The 21,149-nt window shown below is 39.4% G+C and overlaps 1 protein-coding gene across 6 annotated transcripts in view; it reads left to right on the top strand.

The window, feature by feature from the left end:
* CERS2 (ceramide synthase 2) overlaps positions 1-21,149 on the top strand; it is a 36,926-nt gene that overhangs the window by 9,918 nt on the left and 5,859 nt on the right. For 3 of the 6 annotated variants that reach the window (XM_067472355.1, XM_067472351.1, XM_067472352.1), the window contains exons 2-10: positions 5,548-5,721; positions 12,453-12,570; positions 12,787-12,905; positions 14,346-14,403; positions 14,524-14,574; positions 17,153-17,245; positions 17,780-17,908; positions 19,200-19,306; positions 20,947-21,100. In XM_067472355.1, coding sequence (XP_067328456.1) covers positions 5,549-5,721; positions 12,453-12,570; positions 12,787-12,905; positions 14,346-14,403; positions 14,524-14,574; positions 17,153-17,245; positions 17,780-17,908; positions 19,200-19,306; positions 20,947-21,100 — 1,002 coding nt within the window. In that variant the 5' untranslated portion in view covers position 5,548. Of the gene's footprint in view, positions 1-5,544; positions 5,722-12,452; positions 12,571-12,786; positions 12,906-14,345; positions 14,404-14,523; positions 14,575-17,152; positions 17,246-17,779; positions 17,909-19,199; positions 19,307-20,946; positions 21,101-21,149 lie in introns of all 6 variants that reach the window. The other 3 variants (XM_067472350.1, XM_067472354.1, XM_067472353.1) reach the window with 1 other exon arrangement.

Below are 21,149 nucleotides of genomic sequence, written 5' to 3'. Positions count from 1 at the left end.
CCATTCAATGTTAATCAAGCTGGCCAATGGCAATATATTCCACACATATATAAACCAAGCTTGCCTAGTTTCCAAGAGACCCTTCAACCTCTGAGGATGCCTGCCAGAGATGGGGGTGAAACGTCAGGAGAGAATGCTTCTGGAACATTGACTTACAGCCCAGAAAAATCACAGCAACGCAGTGATTCTGTTCATGAAAGTCTTTGATAATACATTATTCTTATTAAGCATATACTTTAATATTTCAGCTGTAAGATCCCAGGCTTGACTCTCATCACGTTGGTGTTGTTATCAGCAGGGATGGGAGTTGTAGTTCCTTATCTGGAAGCCCCACCCTGGAACCACACCTGGCTCTGCAGTTTGGGGAGCGTTTGTTGGTTTTCCTGACGGGACAATGGAGATAGGATCAGAAAGGCAGTGATTATAACGCGTGGGAAAAGAAGGATTTGCAAAAATGGCACGCAAAAAAAACCCTTACAATATTATTATTATTATTATTATTATTATTATTATATTTATTGTTCTATAGCAACATGGGCAAACTTCAGCCTTCCAGGTGTTTTGGACTCCAACTCCCACAATTCTTAACAGCCTACTATAATCTATATTAGAGATTATATCATATTTTTATTTTATTATTATTTATTATTATATTATATAGTATTATTATGTCATTATATTATATATTTATTTTATTATAAATTAATTATAGATTGCTATACTATTATATGGTGTCATGTCATTTTATTTTTTATATATTTATTGTTCTATTATATCATATATTTTTATTTTTTATTTATTATACTATATTATGTAGTATTATGTCATTATATTATATATTTATTTTATTATAAATTAATTATAGATTGCTATATTATTATATAGTGTCATGTCATTTTATATTTATTGTTCTATTACATTATATATTGTTATATTTTTATTTTTTTATGATACAATATTCTTTTGTTTTTATAATTTTATTATATATTATATATTTATTATTTTTATTATTATATTACATATTATATTAACACATATTATTATATTATAATAGTTTCATTATATAGTACCACTATATTATATATAATGTAATATATTATAATAAAATATTATATATATTATCATGTATTATATTGCATTATATAGCATAGTTTTAGTTTTTTATTTTATATTATATTTTATAATTATTATATTAAAGATTATATGTTTCTTTTGTGTATTATAATATATTTTTATTATTTTTTATTATATTAATACATATTATTATATTATATAGTTTCATTATATAGTGTCATTATATTATATATAATATAATATATATTATAGTAAAATATTATATATTATCATATATTATTATATTGCATTATATAGTATAGATTTAGATTTTTATTTTATATTATATTTTATAATTGTATTATATTAAAGATTATATGTTTCTTTTGTGTATTTTATTATATATTATATATTTATTATTCTTTATTATTATATTACATATTATATTAATACATATTATTATATTATAATAGTTTCATTATATAGTATCACTATATTATATATAATGTAATATATTATAATAAAATATTATATATATTATCATATATTATTATATTGCATTATATAGTATAGTTTTAGATTTTTATTTTATATTATATTTTATGATTGTATTATATTAAAGATTATATGTTTCTTTTGTGTATTATATTATATTTTTATTTTTATTATTATTATTATATTACATATTATATTAATACATATTATTATATTATATAGTTTCATTTTATATTATCACTATATTATATATAATACAATATAATATATATATATAATCATACATTATTGCATTATATAGTATAGTTTTAGATTTTTATTTTATATTTATTAATTGTATTATATTATAGATTATGTTTCTTTTATATATTATATTATATTTTTATTTTTATTATTCTTTATTATTATATGACATATTATATTAATGCATATTAATTAGTTTCATTATATAGTATCATTATATTATATATAATATAATATATATTATAGTAAAATATTATATTATCATATATTATTATATTGCATTATATAGTATAGTTTTAGATTTTTATATTATATTATATTTTATAATTGTATTATATTAAAGATTATATGTTTCTTTTATATATTATATTATACTTTATTTTTATTATTCTTTGTTATTATTACATATTATATTAATACATATTATTATATTATATAGTTTCATTATATAGTATCACTATATTATATATAATATAATATATATAAAAATAAAATATTATATATATATTATATTATTTTGCATTATATAGTATAGTTGTCAATCAAGGAGTTGAGTCCAGAAAGGAGTGGAGGCAGATGGGAGTTGTAGTCCCCCAAACAGAAGCACTTCCCGACAGTCTGTTGACATTTTCCAGCTGTGACTCAATGGGCGTGGGTCCAGTTTGCTGCACTTTGCCCCCCTTTGCCTCATAATTAAAATCTGGGGTTCGTTAGATGAAGATAATTAATAGTTGAGCCTTATAAACGAACCCTGAGATGAAAGGCACCCGAAAATCCGTGACGCTGCAGCAACCAAGGCCAATGCGATCCCTGAGTTCTGAATGCTCCAATTCGAAAGAGATAGATAGATATATATATATATGTATGTATGTATATGCATGTATGGGGAAGGTCTTTGCAAACCCGTGAGCCAATGTTGTGACGCTGCAGCAACCAAGGCCAATGCGATCCCTGAGTTCTGAATGCTCCAATTCGAAAGGGATATATATATATGTGTGTGTGTGTGTGTATGTGTATGTATGTATATGTATGTCTTTGCAAACTCGTCAGCCAATACTCTGACGCTGCAGCAACCAAGGCCAATGCAATCCCTGAGTTCTGAATGCTCCAATTCGAAAGGGATATATATATATGTGTGTGTGTGTGTGTATGTGTATGTATGTATATGTATGTCTTTGCAAACTCGTCAGCCAATACTCTGACGCTGCAGCAACCAAGGCCAATGCAATCCCTGAGTTCTGAATGCTCCAATTCGAAAGGGATATATATATGTGTGTGTGTGTGTGTGTGTGTGTGTATGTATGTATGTATATGTATGTCTTTGCAAACCCGTGAGCCGATGCTGTGATGCTGCAGCAACCAAGGCCAATGCGATCCCTGAGTTCAGAGCGCTCCCCATTTGAAAGGGATATATATGTATGTATGTATGTATGTATGTGTATGTATGTATGTATGGGGAAGGTCTTTGCAAACCCGTGAGCCGATGCTGTGATGCTGCAGCAACCAAGGCCAATGCGATCCCTGAGTTCAGAGCACTCCCAATTCAAAATGGAAATATGTATGTATGTATGTATATATATGTATGGGGAGGGTATTTGCAAACTCGTGAGCCAATGCTGTGATGCTGCAGCAACAAAGGCCAATGCAATCCCTTTCGGAGCGCTCCCAATTCGAAAGTGAGATATGTATGTATATGTATACGTATATGACTGTATGGAGAAGGTATTTGCAAACCTGTGAGCCAATGCTGTGACGCTGCAGCAACAAAAGTCAATGTGATCTCTGAGTTCTGAGTACTCCCAATTTGAAAGGGACACACACACACACATACTAGCTGTCCCCTGCCATGCATTGCTATTGGCCAGTCTGTGTATATGTGTTTTGTGTGTGTATATATGTGCTTATGTCTTTGTATATGTGTGTATTTCTGTTTCTATGTGTATATGTATATTGTGTATATGTGTGTGCTTGTGTATGTGTATATATGTGTGTAGGTGTATATGTATGTGTGTATATGTGTATATTTGTGTGTGCTTGCATATATATGTGTATCTGTATGTATGTGTGCATATGTATCTGCATATTTTTATGTTTATGTGTGTATATGTATATTGTGTATGTATGTGTGCATGTGTATCTGCATATTTTTGTGTTTATATGTGTATATGTATATTGTGTATATGTGTGTGCTTGTGTATATGCATATATGTGTATATATATATATATGTATATGTGTATATTTGTGTGTGCTTGCATATATGTGTGTGTGTGTGTGCATCTGTATGTATGTGTGCATGTGTATCTGCATATTTTTGTGTTTATATGTGTATATGTATATTGTGTATACGTGTGTGCTTGTGTATATGCATATTTGTGTGTAGGTGTATATGTATGTGAGTATATGTGTATATTTGTGTGTGCTTGCATATATGTGTGTATGTATGTATGTATGTGTGCATGTGTATCTGCATATTTTTTATGTTTATATGTATATATGTATATTGTGTATATGTGTGTGCTTGTGTATATGCATATATGTGTATATATATATATATATATGTATATGTGTGTATTTGTGTGTGCTTGCATATATATATATGTGTGTGTGTGCATCTGTATGTATGTGTGCATGTGTATCTGCATATTTTTGTGTTTATGTGTGTATATGTATATTGTGTATATGTGTGTGCTTGTGTATATGCATGTATGTGAGTATATATGTATATTTGTGTATGCTTGCATGTATGTGTGTGTCTGTATGTATGTGTGCATGTGTATCTGCATATTTTTGTGTTTATATGTGTATATGTATATTGTGTATACGTGTGTGCTTGTGTATATGCATATTTGTGTGTAGGTGTATATGTATGTGAGTATATGTGTATATTTGTGTGTGCTTGCATATATGTGTGTATGTATGTATGTATGTGTGCATGTGTATCTGCATATTTTTATGTTTATATGTATATATGTATATTGTGTATATGTGTGTGCTTGTGTATATTCATATATGTGTATATATATATATATGTATATGTGTGTATTTGTGTGTGCTTGCATATATGTGTGTATGTATGTATGTGTGCATGTGTATCTGCATATTTTTGTGTTTATGTGTGTATATGTATATTGTGTATATGTGTGTGCTTGTGTATATGCATGTATGTGAGTATATGTGTATATTTGTGTGTGCTTGCATATATGTGTGTATGTATGTATGTGTGCATGTGTATCTGCATATTTTTGTGTTTATATGTGTATATGTATATTGTGTATACGTGTGTGCTTGTGTATATGCATATATGTGTGTAGGTGTATATGTATGTGAGTATATGTGTATATTTGTGTGTGCTTGCATATATGTGTGTATGTATGTATGTATGTGTGCATGTGTATCTGCATATTTTTATGTTTATATGTATATTGTGTATATGTGTGTGCTTGTGTATATGCATATATGTGTGTATGTATGTGTAGGTATATATGTAGGTGTGTGTATATGTGTATATTTGTGTGTGCTTGCATATATATGTGTGTGTCTATGTATGTGTGCGATCCCTTAGTTCGGAGCACTCCCAATTCGAAAGGAATATATATATATATATATATATATATATATGTATATGTATATATATATATGTATATGTATATATATATATGGGGAGAAGGTCTTTGCAAACCCGTGAGCCGATGCTGTGACGCTGCAGCAACAAAGGCTAATGCGATCCTTCTCTCTCTCTCTCTGCTTCCCAGCAGGATGTTCCAGGCCTTGTACAACTGCTTCTGGTGGGAGCGGCTCTGGCTGCCGGCCAACTTGACCTGGAGCGACCTCCGGGACCATCATGGCCAGGTCTTCGCCAAGGCCTCCGACCTCTACTTCACCCTCCCCTTGGCCTTCCTCTTCCTCGGCGTCCGGCGACTCTTCGAGACGTGAGTCAAGCAACGTTGGACTAGATATCTTCTGGGGATCCCTTCCAACTCTAGGACTCCATCATAGCTATGGTTGGATGGACTAGATGCCCTCAAGGGTTCCCTTCTAACACTCGGACCCTATCATATCTATGGTTGGATGGACTAGATGCCCTCTGGGAGTCCCTTCCAACTCTCCAACCGTATCATAGCTATGGTTGGGTGGACTAGATGCCCTCTGGGAGTCCCTTCCAACTCTCCAACCCTATCATAGCTATGGTTGGATGGACTAGATGCCCTCAAGGGTTCCCTTCTAACACTCGAACCCTATCATATCTATGGTTGGATGGACTAGATGCCCTTTGGGAGTCCCTTCCAACTCTCCAACCGTATCATAGCTATGGTTGGATGGACTAGATGCCCTCAAGGGTTCCCTTCTAACACTCGAACCCTATCATATCTATGGTTGGGTGGACTAGATGCCCTCTGGGAGTCCCTTCCAACTCTCCAACCCTATCATAGCTATGGTTGGATGGACTAGATGCCCTCAAGGGTTCCCTTCTAACACTCGAACCCTATCATATCTATGGTTGGATGGACTAGATGCCCTCTGGGAGTCCCTTCCAACTCTCCAACCGTATCATAGCTATGATTGGGTGGACTAGATGCCCTCTGGGAGTCCCTTCCAACTCTCCAACCCTATCATAGCTATGGTTGGATGGACTAGATGCCCTCAAGGGTTCCCTTCTAACACTCGAACCCTATCATAGCTATGGTTGGGTGGACTAGATGCCCTCTGGGGGTCCCTTCCAACTCTTGAACTCCATCATATCTATGGTTGGGTGGACTAGATGCCCTCTGGGGGTCCCTTCCAACTCTTGAACCCTATCATATCTATGGTTGGATGGATTAGATGCCCTCTGGAGTCCCTTCCAACTCTTGAACCCTATCATATCTATACCTGGATGGACAAGATGCCCTCTGGGGGTCCCTTCCAACTCTAGGACTATCTTAATCTAAGAGCACTCTGAACTCCATCGGCAATGGACCTGGAACTAAGTTGGCACACAGATTTCCCCATGACCAACAAAACATACTGGAGGTTCAACTGCTACACCGGCGTTTTACATAGGACGCCTTCTCACACTGAGGCCTCTCTCACAATGAGGCGAACTAACACTGAGGCCTTCTCTCACTAAGTCCTTCTCTCACACTGAGGACTACCTCACACTGAAGCCTCTCTTAGAATGAGGCGAAGTAACATTGAGGCCTTCTTTCACTAAGTCCTCCTCTCACACTGAGGCCTACTTCACACTGAGGCTTCTCTCACAATGAGGTGAACTAACACTGAGGCCTTCTCTCACTGAGTCCTTCTCTCACAATGAGGCCTCTCTCACAATGAGGCAAACTAACACTGAGGCCTTCTCTCACTAAGTCCTTCTCTCACACTGAGGCCCACCTCAGACTGAGGCCTCTCTCACAATGAGGTGAACTAACACTGAGGCCTTCTCTCACTAAATCCTTCTCTCATAATGAGGCCTCTTTCACAATGAGGCGAACTAGCACTGAGGCCTTCTCTCACTAAGTCCCTCTCTCACACTGAGGCCTACCTGACACTGATGCCTCTTTCGCAATGAGGCGAACTAACACTGAGGCCTTCTCTCACTAAGTCCTTCTCTCACATTGAGGCCTACCTGACACTGAGGCCTCTCTCATTGTGAGGCGAACTAACACTGAGGCCTTCTCTCACTGAGTCCTTCTCTCACACTGAGGGCTACCTCACACTGAGGCCTCACTCACTAAGTCCTTCTCTCACACTGAGGCCTCTCTCACAATGAGGCCTCTCTCACAATGAGGCGAACTAACACTGAGGCCTTCTCTCACTAAGTCCTTCTCTCACACAGAGGCCTTTTCTCACTAAGTACATCTCTCAAACTGAGGGCTACCTCAGACTGAGGCCTTTCTGGGAGTTGTAGTTGGAATATAATATAATGGAAAAATACAATATAATATATAATATAATATAATAATACAAAATACAAAATAAAATGTATTTAGGTAATACATGGAAATCCTTCTATGGAGGCCGATCTTTCCTCTCCCCCTTAGACCCAAACCTTGCAGTTCATGGAAGGTCATTTTAGGGAAGATTAATTAATCAAAGGGAAGAGTAATTAGCGGAGAATTCCCAACCCGGCCAAAGGAAATTCCTGTTTGTTTTCTGGCTGATGAACAGCAAGGAATTCATTAATTTTTAATAGGATCGGTTTGGAAGAAAGTGCCAATGATTCACCCGAAAGACATTCTTCCTTCCTTGGTGAGATAACAGAAGAAAAGGGTCAACGTCCAACTGCAAAACAGGGGCAAAAGGACTTGTTTTTTCCCCCCCTGCAATTTGCATCTGAAATAATAGATTTATCAAGTCTTAATGGTGCATCTACATTGCAGACTTAATGCAGTTTGAGCCCATTTTCACTGCCATGGCTCAATGCTGTGGAAACCTGGGCGAGCAATCTTGCAAAATATTATTATTATTATTATTATTATTATTATTATTATTATTATTATTTCTAAATAACAATAAATATAATAATTATATTTTTAAATGTAATATAATAATCAATGTTATATTACAATATTAATAATCAATAATTTTATTATTATTTATTTATTTAAAACATTTACATTCCGCCCTTCTCACCCCATAAATAACAATAAATATAATAATTATATTTTAAATATAATATAATAACACTGTTCAACGGAGAAAAAGGTTGCGGGCCTGAAAATAGTTGTTCTTTTAGGATTTTGGGGTGCTGAAAACGAAAATGACATTTAAAAATGTATATTGGCTCTAGTTTTTATGATATAAGCAATCACGTGATCACGTATGGTTGAAAAAATGCATGTTGCGACGTACACTATGGAAGATTCTAGAATATTCTAGAAAGTTTGATGACGCAGTATTAGTGCCGTGTGCAAAAGCCAGAAAGCCCTATATAAGGCCAGACTTTTGAACGGTGAGGGTCAGTCAGTTGAAGACTGAGACAGTATCGTTAAACATCATTTTACATTGTTCTTTCGACTGTAGTGATGCCTCGCACGTGTGTAAATAAAGCACTCTGGAAAAAAGATATCAAGGCCAATGGACTCCGTCAATGCTGTCAGACTCCTGCTGGAGCATTGTAAGAGACAATCCTTTCCTTGAATACAAAAGAAAAGTCAAGAGAAGCAAACAGGATATAAACTAAAGTCACGATTAAAGCGACATTTAAACTTTGAGACTTTTCAACTGCATTAGGCCTACTAATATAGTTTCTTGCTGCACAAACATAAACAATAGACTAATTAAATAAATATTTCTCATGTATAAACTATTGGCAATATAATTTGACTAAAATTTAGTAAACATTCACGGTTTATATACATGAGGTAAGGTTAGGCGCATTATCATAATATTAATGAATTACCTATTGTGGAGAAAATTGAAATAGCTGTTGCATAAAAACCAGAGCCAATTAACACATTTAATTATTATATTTGAATTCAGCATGTTAAATTTATTAAGAAACGGCGCATTTCGTTTCCGCAAAATTTGTAGAACAGTATAATCAATGTATATAGTTCAGGTAGGGAGGTTGTAGTGTTGCGAGGTGGTCGGTACACTAAAAGTATCCTTATTCTGTCCCGGTCTACTCACAGGTGGACGCATTCATATGAGGGTGTCTGTGGGATGGGGCATCTGGTCAGACCTGGTGTTCAACAGCACCATCTTTAACCCAGAGGGACCACCATCTTGGTTACCCAAGTTCACCATGTCGGGAGACCATTTTGGCACTACCAATTCTCTCACACATTCCCTAGGCCGAATTAACACATTTGGTCTCCTTTCCCCACATCTCCCTCTTCCCATTATTGTTTCTATAGAGGGCCCCCCGACCACTGGAACTCCACTCACTCATATATTAAATAAATATATTTATTATATTAAATATAATAAATAACAAAATAATATAATATAATAATGTTATATTATAATATTAATAATCAATAATTTTATTATTATGTATTTATTTAAAACATTTACATTCCACCCTCCTCACCTCATAAATAACAATAAATATAATAATTATATTTTAAATATAATATAATAATCAATGTATATAGCTCAGGTAGGGAGGTTGTAGTGTTGCGAGGTGGTCGGTACACTACAAGTATCCCTATTCTGTCCCAGTTTACTCTCAGGTGGACACATTCAAATGAGAGTATGTGTGGGATGGGGCATCTGGTCAGACCTGGCGTTCAACAGCACCATCTTTAACCCGGAGGGACCGCCATTTTGGTTACCCAAGTTCACCATGTCGGGAGACCGTTTTGGCACTACCAATTCTCTCACACATTCCCTAGGCCGAATTAACACATTTGGTCTCCTTTCCCCACATCTCCCTCTTCTCATTATTGTTTCGACTACTGGAACTCCACTCACTCATACATTAAATAAATATATTTATTATATTAAATATAATAAATAACAAAAGATATAATATAATATATATGATATAATTATATAATATGATTAATATAGTCAATGAATAAGTAACAATAATACAAAATATAATAATAAATAGAATAAATAAAATATACAACGATAATAAATGCTATAATAATAATTAATAATATATTAAATATAATAAATAAATAATATAATATATATATGATATAGTTATATCATATTTATTTATTTACAGGAATCTAGATACTGTAAATAAATAAATAAAATAAGCCAAAGGGGAAAGTGGGTTCTGTGGGCACAATTGGGGCATTGTGTGTGTCGACGGGCAACCAACCCACATTATGTCATTGCTGTCCCAGGGAAAGCAAGGCCAAACCAATCACAAAGCCATTGTTTTCTCGCGGCTGCAAAGAAGGAGACAGAGAGAGCTTTGTACCAGGGCTGTGCGCATGGGGGCATTAATATATTATATTATATTACATTATTATACAGGCTTTATTATTTTATTTTATTTTATTTTGTATTATTATATTATATTTTTTCCATTATATTATATCCCATCTCTGGTTGTGGGTGGACTACAACTCCCAGAAAGGAAGGTCAGTCCTCGTCCCGTGCCCAGACCCCTCCAGTAATCAAATTTCAACATATCAGGTCTGTGTGCCAAGTTTGGCACAAATCCATCAACGCTTGGGTTCACAGTGGTCTCTGGATGTAGGTGAACTACAACTCCCCCAAACCAAGGTGAATTTTCCCCAAAGACCTCCAGTATTTTTTTCTGGTCATGGGGGCTCTGTATGCCAAGTTTGGTCCAATTCCCTCTTTGCTGGAGTTCAGAGTGCTCCTTGATTGCAGGTGAACTATAAATCCCAGTGCCTACGACTCCCAAATATCCAGGCCATTTCCCCTCTAAACCCACAAGTATTCAAATTTTGTTATATTGGGCATGCATGCTAAGTTTGGTCCAGATCCATTGGATTTAGCAAAAATCGCAGTTCAATATTAGCAGGTGTGGCTGAAGCTTAGTAACCCTCAGTCTGAGGGAGGCCTCAGTGTGAGGTAGGCCTCGGTGTGAGAGAAGGCCTTAGTGAGAGAAGGCCTCAGTGTTAGTTTGCTTCAGTGTGAGGTAGGCCTTAGTGTGAGACAAGGACTTAGTGAGAGAAGGCCTCAGTGTGAGGTAGGCCTCAGTGTGAGACAAGGACTTAGTGAGAGAAGGCCTCAGTGTGAGGTAGGCCTCAGTGTGAGACAAGGACTTAGTGAGAGAAGGCCTCAGTGTTAGTTTGCCTCATTGTAAGAGAGGCCTCAGTGTGAGAGAAGGCCTTAGTGAGAGAAGGCCTCAGTGTTAGTTTGTCTCATTGTAAGAGAGGCCTCAGTGTGAGGTAGCCCTCAGTGTGAGAGAAGGACTTAGTGAGAGAAGACCTCAGTGTTAGTTCGCCTCAGTGTGAGGTAGCCCTCAGTGTGAGAGAAGGACTTAGTGAGAGAAGACCTCAGTGTTAGTTTGCCTCATTGTATGAGAGGCCTCAGTCTGAGGTAGCCCTCAGTGTGAGAGAAGTACTTAGTGAGAGAAGGCCTCAGTTTTAGTTCGCCTCAGTGTGAGGTAGGCCTCAGTGTGAGACAAGGATTTAGTGAAAGAAGGCTTCAGTTCGTCTCATTGTAAGAGAGGCCTCAGTCTGAGGTAGCCCTCAGTGTGAGAGAAGGACTTAGTGAGAGAAGGCCTCAGTGTTGGTTCGCCTCACTGTTAGAGAGGCCTCAGTCTGAGGGAGCCCTCGGTGTGAGAGAAAGACTTAGTGAGAGAAGACCTCAGTGTTTGTTTGCCTCAGTGTGGGGTAGGCCTCATTCTGAAGTAGCCCTCGGTGTGAGAGAAAGACTTAGTGAGAGAAGGCTTCAGTGTTAGTTCACCTCATTGTGAGAGAGGCCTCAGTGTAAGGTAGGCCTCAGTTGTAATGGGCCTCAGTATGAGAAGGCCTCATATGTAGAGCTCCAGTGTGACAGTTGAACTTTGTGTTATTGAAACCGTGTTGTTGTAAATAGTGCCACCAAGTTTCGTCCAGATCCATCATTGTTTGGGTTCATAGTGCGCTGTGGATGTAGGTGAACTATAACTCCTAGAAATCCTTCCAAAGTTTTCCTTAGTTACTGAATTCTGGCATTGTTTCTGTCCCGTTCGAGTTCTGGACGTTTTGGAAACAATGTCCAGAATGCCAGAATAACTTCATTTTTTTTTGCTTCCTTCCTTCAGATATGTGGCCACTCCATTAGCCAGACTTTTGAACGTCAAGGAGAAAGTCCGGTTAAAAGCCACGCCGAATCCCATCTTAGAAAAACATTACACTTCTTCCTGCAAACATCCCAAACAGGTAAAAAGGAATGTTGTTGTTGTTTTTCACTCAGAAGAAAAAGGAACTACCCGTAACAAAGCACACCTTCCGATACTTTGCTGTATAATTCAATTGCAGTTTGAGCAGTCAGTCCGCTCCGGGTTTTAGTCCAAACTTTAATGGCCCCAGATTGCGGCTGTCTTTGTGGATTGCGACCTCTTTTATTTCCCTAATTTGCTTCCGTTCCCTTTGCAGGCGGACATCGAGGCCCTTTCGAAGAAAAGCGGATGCTCCGCCCGGCAGGTCGAGCGCTGGTTCCGGCGCCGGCGCAACCAGGACCGGCCCAGTTTGCTGAAGAAGTTTCGGGAAGCCAGGTAAGCAGGGCTGTACCACGTTCTGAGAGCGGGGCTGTATCTATTCTAAATGGTGGGCTATACCACTTTCTGAATGCAGGGCTATACCACTTTCCCAGGGGACTATACCACCTTCTGAATGTGGGGCTATAGCTACTCTGAGTGGTGGACTATGCCACTTTCTGAATGGAGGGCTATACCACTTCTGAGTGGAGTAGCTATATCTATTCTAAAGGGAGGGCTAGACCACTTTTTGAGTTGAGGGCTATACCACATTCTGAGTGTGGAGCTATATTTATTTTGAGTGGAGGACTATATCTCCTCTGAGTGGAAGGTTATATCACTTTCTGAGTGTGGAGCTATATCTATTCTAAGTGGAGGGCTATGTCTTCTGGATGGAGGGCTATGCCACTTTCTGCTGTGTCTTCTGGATGGAGAGCTATACCACTTTCTGCTGTGTCTTCTGGATGGAGGGCTATGCCACTTCCTGCTGTGTGTTCTGGATGGACGGCTATACCATTTCCTGCTGAGTCTTCTGGATGGAGGGCTATACCACTTTCTGCTTTGTCTTCCGGATGGAGGGCTATACCACTTTCTGCTGTGTCTTCTGGATGGAGGGCTATACCACTTTCGGCTGTGTCTTTTGGATGGAGGGCTATACCGCTTCCTGCTGTGTCTTCTGGATGGAGGACTATACCACTTTCGGCTGTGTCTTCTGGGTGGAGGGCTATACCACTTTCTGCTGTGTCTTCTGGATGGAGGACTATACCACTTTCTGCTGTGTCTTCTGGATGGAGGGCTATACCACTTTCTGCTGTGTCTTCTGGATAGAGGGCTATACCACTTTCTGCTGTGTCTTCTGGACGGAGGGCTATACCACTTTCTGCTGTGTCTTCTGGATGGAGGGCTATACCACCTTCTGCTGTGTCTTCTGGATGGGGGGCTATACCACTTTCTGAGTGTGAAGCTATATCTGTTCTGAGTGGAGGATAATGTCTTTTCTTGGTGGAGGGCTATACCACTTTCTGGGTGCAGGAGTGTGAGGGAAGGGACTGTGTCAGGGCTATACCACTTCTCCGTGTGGTTGGAGGGCTTTGTGCTGCAAATGTAGGTCAAAGCCTTTCCATTTCTGAGTGTGGGGCTGTACCACTTGTGGGTGCAGTTGAGATTGGAACCCTGAATTAGGGCAATACATTTTTGGATGGACCAGTATGAGGACTGTACCACTTCTGGGGTTGGGACTATATCACTTTTCAATGCAGAATTAATATCGCCCATAGAAAATAGCATTCGTAGGAAAAGGATAATTTTTCCCCCTTGTGGTTGCAATAGAAACAAATTGGAGAGAGTGTGATGCACTGTTTCTAATGCATGAAACAAAGGGCATTCGGCACATGCCCAGTGGAACTCTTGTCATGCTCCGGAAAAAAAAGTCCCCATCCTTTGTGCTTCCTTTTCCAGTTGGCGATTCACCTTTTACCTTATTGCTTTCATTGCTGGCATGGTTGTTATAGCAGATGTAAGTACCGTCACCTCGTTTGTATTTATTGATCCTAATTTTTGGGAGGAAAAATAGAAAATTTTGAAATTGACCCACACGTGTTCTTCTTTGCTCCATCTTGGTGTCTTATTCCTGCAGAAACCCTGGTTTTATGATCTCCGGAAAGTTTGGGACGGCTATCCTGTCCAGGTGAGCAAAAGAAGTTTAACTTTGATTTCTAATCAAATTTTCCTGGGTTCGCATTTCAGTACTTCATCTGCTTCATCGTCCGGGAGAAAGCGATGAGACTTGTGGATATGGATCCTTAGGTTACAATTGGACCTCAGTGTCCACGGGTTTTGCATCCGCTGATTCGACCATCCCAATCTTGGAAATACTTTTTCGAAAACCAAAAAAAAAGAAATCCCTTAATCATGGTATCTTATATCTATATATATAAAAAGGGAAAGGACGTTCAACGGGACAGCAAAATGCGAAAAAAACCCAACGAAAACTCACCAAATTTGCCGTGCACATACCTCAACCCACAAAGGTATGCACAACACTCACCAAAATTCCAAACAACATTTCAACAAACTCACAATTAGAAAAACCAACTGAGCATGCGCAGTGCCCAGGCCCGGCTCTGCCGAGGACAGCCCATCAGCCACCGCAACACCCAGCCATCGGTGAGGAAGGGGAAGGAGGGAAGGAAGCGGGAGAGGGAAGGAAGGACGGAAATGAGGGGAAGGGGTGTAAATAGCAAGGAAGGAAGGAAGGAAGGAAAGAAAGAAGAAAAGTGGGAAGGGGAAGGGAAGGTGAAGGAAGGAAGGAAGGAAGGAAGGAAGGAAGGAAGGAAGGAAGGAAGGAAGGAAGGAGAAGTTGAGATGGTATATGAAACAAGAAAGGAAGAAAAGAAGAAAGGGAGAGAAGGAGGATGGGAAAGAAGGGAGAAAGGAAGGAAGGAAGGAAGAAGAAAGGAGGGAAGAGAAGGTGTATGAAGGAAGTAAGGAAGGAGAAGTTGAGAAGGTATATGAAAGAAGAAAGGTAGGAAAGAAAGAATACACAGAGAGAAGGAGGATGGGAAAGAATGGAAAAAGGAAGGAAGGAGGAAAGGAAAGAAAGATAGAAAAAAAGAAGAAGGGGAAGGGAAGGTGTCAAAAGGAAGGAAGGAAGGAAGAGGAATTTGGGAAAGGGAAGAGAGGGAAAAAAGCAAAGGAAGAAGAGAAAGGGAGGGAAGAAAAGAAATAAAGAAAAGGAAGTGTGGAAGTGAAGAGCGAAGGAAGGAAGGAAAGAGATAGAGAGGGAAGAAAGGAGAGAAAGAGGAAGGAAAATAAAAAGGGAGGAGGAAGAAAAGAGGAAGAGAAGGAAGGAGGAGAGAAGGAAAGAAAAAAGGGAAGGGAGGAAAGATGGAGCAAAGGAAGAAGAGAAAGAAGGAGAGAAAGAGGGAGAGAAGGTTGGCCACAGCAACGTGTGGTGGGTAAAGCTAGTTGCATATAAACGGGAAGATAGTTTTTGATCCTAGAACCAAATCCGGGTGAAACCCCAGGACCTGATGGAAACTCATTGGCTCCTAAATCATCATGGAATACAATCCCATTTTGACCCGTCACATATAGATTCCCTCAAATTAATAGAGCACAATCTCATTTGCTCCAACATTAATAATACATATGATATAGTAGTAGTAGTAGTAGTAGTAGTAGTAGTAATAATAATAATAAATATAATAATAATAGTAATAACAATAGTAATAGTAATAATAATAAAAATTTAAAGATCGAATTGCAAAGACTCTGGGGCACAAGCCAGTCAAGGTGGTCCCAGTGGTGATCGGCACACTGGGTGCAGCGCCTCAAGACCTTGGCCTGCACTTAAACACAATCTGCACTGTCAAAATCGACAGCTGCAGAAGGCCACCTTACTGGGATCTACATGCATTATCGTCAATACATCACACAGTCCTAAACACTTGGGAAGTGTCCGACATGTGATCCAATTCAACAGCCAGCAGAGGGATCTTGTCTGCTGTGGATTCATCTTGTTGTGTTTCTAATAATAATAATAATAATAATAATAATAATAATAATAATTCATACAGCCAGCAGAGTGTCTGCTGTGGAGTCATCTTGTTGTGTTTATAATAATAATAATAATAATAATAATAATAATAATAATTTATTATTTATGCCCCACCACCATCTCCCATAGGGACTCGGGGTGGCTTACAAATTACCACACAATGGTGCCAAAACAACACGTAAAATGCAATACATCAACATATAAAACCAATAACACATTTACATAAAACCAGACTATAAAATTAACAAAAACAACCTCTATTAAATAGAATGAATAAAACGTGGCTATAGAATGGGAGCTTGCAATGGCCAGGGGTCCGAGCAGGTGTCCCCCAGGATCACTATCTAGAAACGTTCCTCCAGGAAGGTGTAGAGCCACCGAAAAGAAGTGCCCCCAAGACCCATTCTGGAGAGCCGACTCAGAAGGATACCATGGTTGATGGTATCAAAAGCTGCCAAGAGATCCCGAACCAGCAGGGACACAGTCCCCCATCTAGCTCTCTGCAGAGGTCATCCACCAAGGTGACCAAAGCCGTCTCCGTTCCGTGTCCCATATCTCTCTCTTATGTGACGCATGTGCTTTTCCACATGATGTTGGAATATCATTGCAAATGCTGCTTCTGTTTCTGTGTAGGATAGATTCGAACATTGTCTTGTTATTGTTGTGGTTGCCATGTTCATTCCTATTCTTCATCTTCCTTTACCAGACCATGTTGCCATCACAGTACTGGTATTACATGATTGAGTTGTCCTTTTACTGGTCGCTCTTGTTCAGCATTGCCTCGGACGTGAAGCGCAAGGTGAGTGAGACAGTTCGGTTTCCGATCCCTTTGAGGGCTTTGTTTTCTTATATAGCTTGGGTTTACATTTTGGGGGATTAGTGGTACCGAACGGCATTAACGTGACATCAAATGTTCCCTTTGGTGAAGCTGAACTTTGTCATGTTCAGCATTGCCTCGGATGTGAAGTGCAAGGTGAGTGAGACAGTTCGGTTTCCGATCCCTTTGAGGGCTTCGTTTTCTTATATACCTTGGCTTTGCAATTTGGGGCGTTAGTGGTACCGAACGGCATTAACGTAACATCAAATGTTCCCTTTGGTGAAGCTGAACTTTGTCATGTTCAGCATTGCCTCGGATGTGAAGTGCAAGGTGAGTGAGACAGTTCCGTTTCCGATCCCTTTGAGGGCTTTACTTCTATATCTTGGGTTTACATTTGGGGTGTTAGTGGTACCGAACGGCATTAACGTGACCTCAAATGTTCCCTTTGGTGAAGCTGAACTTTGCCATTTTTACCTTCCAGATCATAGGTTTATCTTCTTTTCCTTCTTTCGATAGGACTTCAAGGAGCAAGTCATCCACCACGTGGCCACCATCATCTTGATCAGCTTTTCCTGGTGCACGAATTACATCCGGGCTGGGACCCTCGTCATGGCCTTGCACGACTCTTCGGATTACTTGCTGGAGGTGAGGGAATGTTTATTTACAATATTTCTATTCCACCCTTCTCATCCCAAAGGGGACTCATGGCGTATCACAGAACATGTATATGGCAAACATTCAATGCCATTATACACTGACAAGACAGGCAATTACACATAGAGGTATATATAGGCTTCTTCCATCTTCGGCATCTTGGAGGCTGGGCTCGTTTCTGACCACGGGGGTTATTCTCGCTCCAGCTTCCTTGTCAAAGAGCTTTGTTTACAAACTTCCTCTATTGAATCGTGGACACTTTTTTTGGCATTTCTTTATGAGTGCCTGAAATACCTGCCCGCTTTAAAGCGGCACCTATTTATCTACTCGCATTTGCTTTCAAACTGCTAGGTACGCAGAAGCTGGACTAAAGGCCAGGAGCTCACCTTGAACCGGGCTTCAAACTGTCAACCATTCAATTGGAAAGATTTGCTACAGCTGGTGGTTAACCTGCAGGGTCCTCAAACATTTGAAGGTTCAGGATCCCTCCAACTGTTGTGGGGTGGAATATAGTTTGCAAAAAAAACATGCACTAATTCCTATGCACGCTGCACATTTATTTACAGTATTTATATTCCGCCGTTCTCACCCCGCAGGGGACTCAAGTCAAATCACAATGCACATATACATGGCAAACATTCAATGCCATAGACACACAACATATATAGACAGAGACACAGATGCTATTCAACTTTCCAGCTTCATGAGGGTATGCTTTTTGAATTCCGGCCACCGGGGGAGCTGTCGCTTCACCATCCACTTGTGACACTGATGGAGTACTTCCTCATTCTTTTGCATGCTGCTGGAGAGTTTTTTATGGTGTCATAAATTAGTTAAATTAGCCCCCCCCCCCCCAATAAACAGTACCTAAATTTCCTACTTGACAGATGCAACTGTCTTTTGGGCTGCAAAGGTCGACAGCAAGCTAGACAAATGGCCGGAAGCTTACTCTGACCCAAACTGTCTGTCCTCTTGGTCAGTAGTGATTTTAATGCAGTTGACTCCCAACCAGCTCCACCACAACCCATTCCATATATTTATTTATTGAGCAAAAAAAAATTATATAATACAATAGAGTTTTCTATTATCCACACAAAGCTTTCAAATTTCTCTTCCATGGATGCATTCTACTTGGATGTAACATGGCCAACAATCACCAAGATCTGTATTGCTATAGCTGGCAATGATGGGATATTTGTTGTCTGACACATCCAGGTGAAAAAAACCAATGTATGCATTTCCACAATGGTATCCGAATACTTCTTTTTTTTCCCCCGGTCAGTCAGCAAAGATGTTTAATTACGCCGGTTGGAAGAATACCTGCAATAACATTTTCATTGTCTTCGCGATGGTCTTTATCTTCACGCGACTCATCATCCTTCCTTTCTGGTAAGTAGCCAGTGGGATCTTCTTTGGGTTTTAGTATAAATCCCGGAAGGGAAGGAGGTAGAAAGACAGCATATAGTGGGTTTCCAGTGGGCTACATTCAGATTTGGATTTTAAAATGAAAGATTGTAGAAAAGGAGGGATCACTAGGGTCATGCAAGGAAAAGCCGTCTCAAAAGATCCTCCTTGAATTGAAAAGGCCTCAGTCTGAGGTAGACCTCAGTGTGAGAGAAGGACTTAGTGAGAGAAGGTCTCAGTGTTAGTTCATCTCATTGTGAGAGAGGCCTCAGTGTGAGGTGGGCCTCAGTGTTAGTAGGCCTCAGTTTGAGAGAAGGATTTAGTGAAAGAAGACCTCAGTGTTAGTAGGCCTCAGTATGAGGTAGCCCTCTGTGTGAGAGAAGGACTTAAGAACCCAGTGGGACCTTCTTTGGGTTTTAGCATAAATCCCGGAAGGGAAAAAGGTAGAAAAACAGCACATAGTGGGTTTCCAGTGGGTCACATTCAGATTTGGATTTTAAAATGGAAGATTGTAGAAAAGGGGGGATCACTAGGGTCATGCAAGGAAAAGCCGTCCCAAAAGATCCTCCTTGAATTGAAAAGGCCTCAGTGTGAGGTAGACCTCAGTATGAGAGAAGGACTTAGTGAGAGAAGGCCTCAGTGATAGTTCACCTCAGTGTGAGAGAAGCCTCAGTCTGAGGTAGGCCTCAGTATGAGAGAAGGACTTAGTGAGACTTAGTGAGAGAAGGCCTCAGTGTTAGTTCACCTCATTGTAAGAGAGGCCTCAGTCTGAGGTAGGCCTCAGTATGAGAGAAGGACTTAGTGAGACTTAGTGAGAGAAGGCCTCAAGTGTTAGTTCACCTCATTGTAAGAGAGGCCTCAGTCTGAGGTAGACCTCAGTGTGAGAGAAGGACTTAGTGAGAGAAGGCCTCAGTGTTAGTTCACCTCATTGTGAGAGAGGCCTCAGTGTGAGAGAGGCCTCAGTGTTAGTAGGCCTCAGTATGAGAGGACTTAGTGAAAGAAGGCCTCAGTGTTAGTTTGCCTCATTGTGAGAGAGGCCTCAGTATGAGGTAGCCTTCAGTATGAGAGAAGGACTTAATCACCCAGTGGGACCTTCTTTGGAAGGGCAGGTATAGAAAAACAGCATATAGAGGGTTTCCAGCGGGTCTTCTATAATAGATATCAGATCATCTGCAAACACTCTTATTTTATAGGATTATTTTCTTATCTTTGATCCAATCAAGTCTTTATCTTCTCTTATATTATTTAATAGTATTTCCAGCTTAAGCAGCTGAGGGGGAGGAAAGGGCCCGAGGATGTTAGGAATTGTGGGAGTTGAAGTCCAAAATATCTGGAGGGAGTGCCCAAGTTGGCCCAGACCTAATCCAAAGTCTGTAGCTAGGATCCAACCAAAAACCCGGACCCAACCCCGGGTTCAGAATGCTCTTTCATTGTAGGTGAACTATACATCCCAGTAACTACAACTCCCAAATGTCAATGTCTATTTCCCCCAAACTCCATCTGTGTTCATATTTGGGCATATGGAGTATTCGTGCCAAGTTTGGTCTAGAACCATCATTGTTTGACTCCACAGTGCTCTCTGGATGTAGGTGAACTACAACGCTCTCGCTCTCTCCTTTGTCTAGGATCCTCCATTGCACGATCGTTTACCCGCTGGACCACTACCCGCCTTTCTTCGGCTACTACTTCTTCAACCTCATGATGCTGATCCTGCAGTCCCTCCACATCTTTTGGGCATTTCTCATTATCCGCATGGCCCAGAAGTTCATAACTGGAAAGGCAAGCTTCCAATGTTTTCTTGTCGAATGCTCTCTTAAGTTAACCACAA

Source organism: Anolis sagrei, chromosome 12 (genome assembly GCF_037176765.1).
Source record: "Anolis sagrei isolate rAnoSag1 chromosome 12, rAnoSag1.mat, whole genome shotgun sequence".
Lineage (NCBI taxonomy): Eukaryota > Metazoa > Chordata > Lepidosauria > Squamata > Dactyloidae > Anolis > Anolis sagrei.
This window is presented reverse-complemented; position numbering and strand designations above follow the sequence as displayed.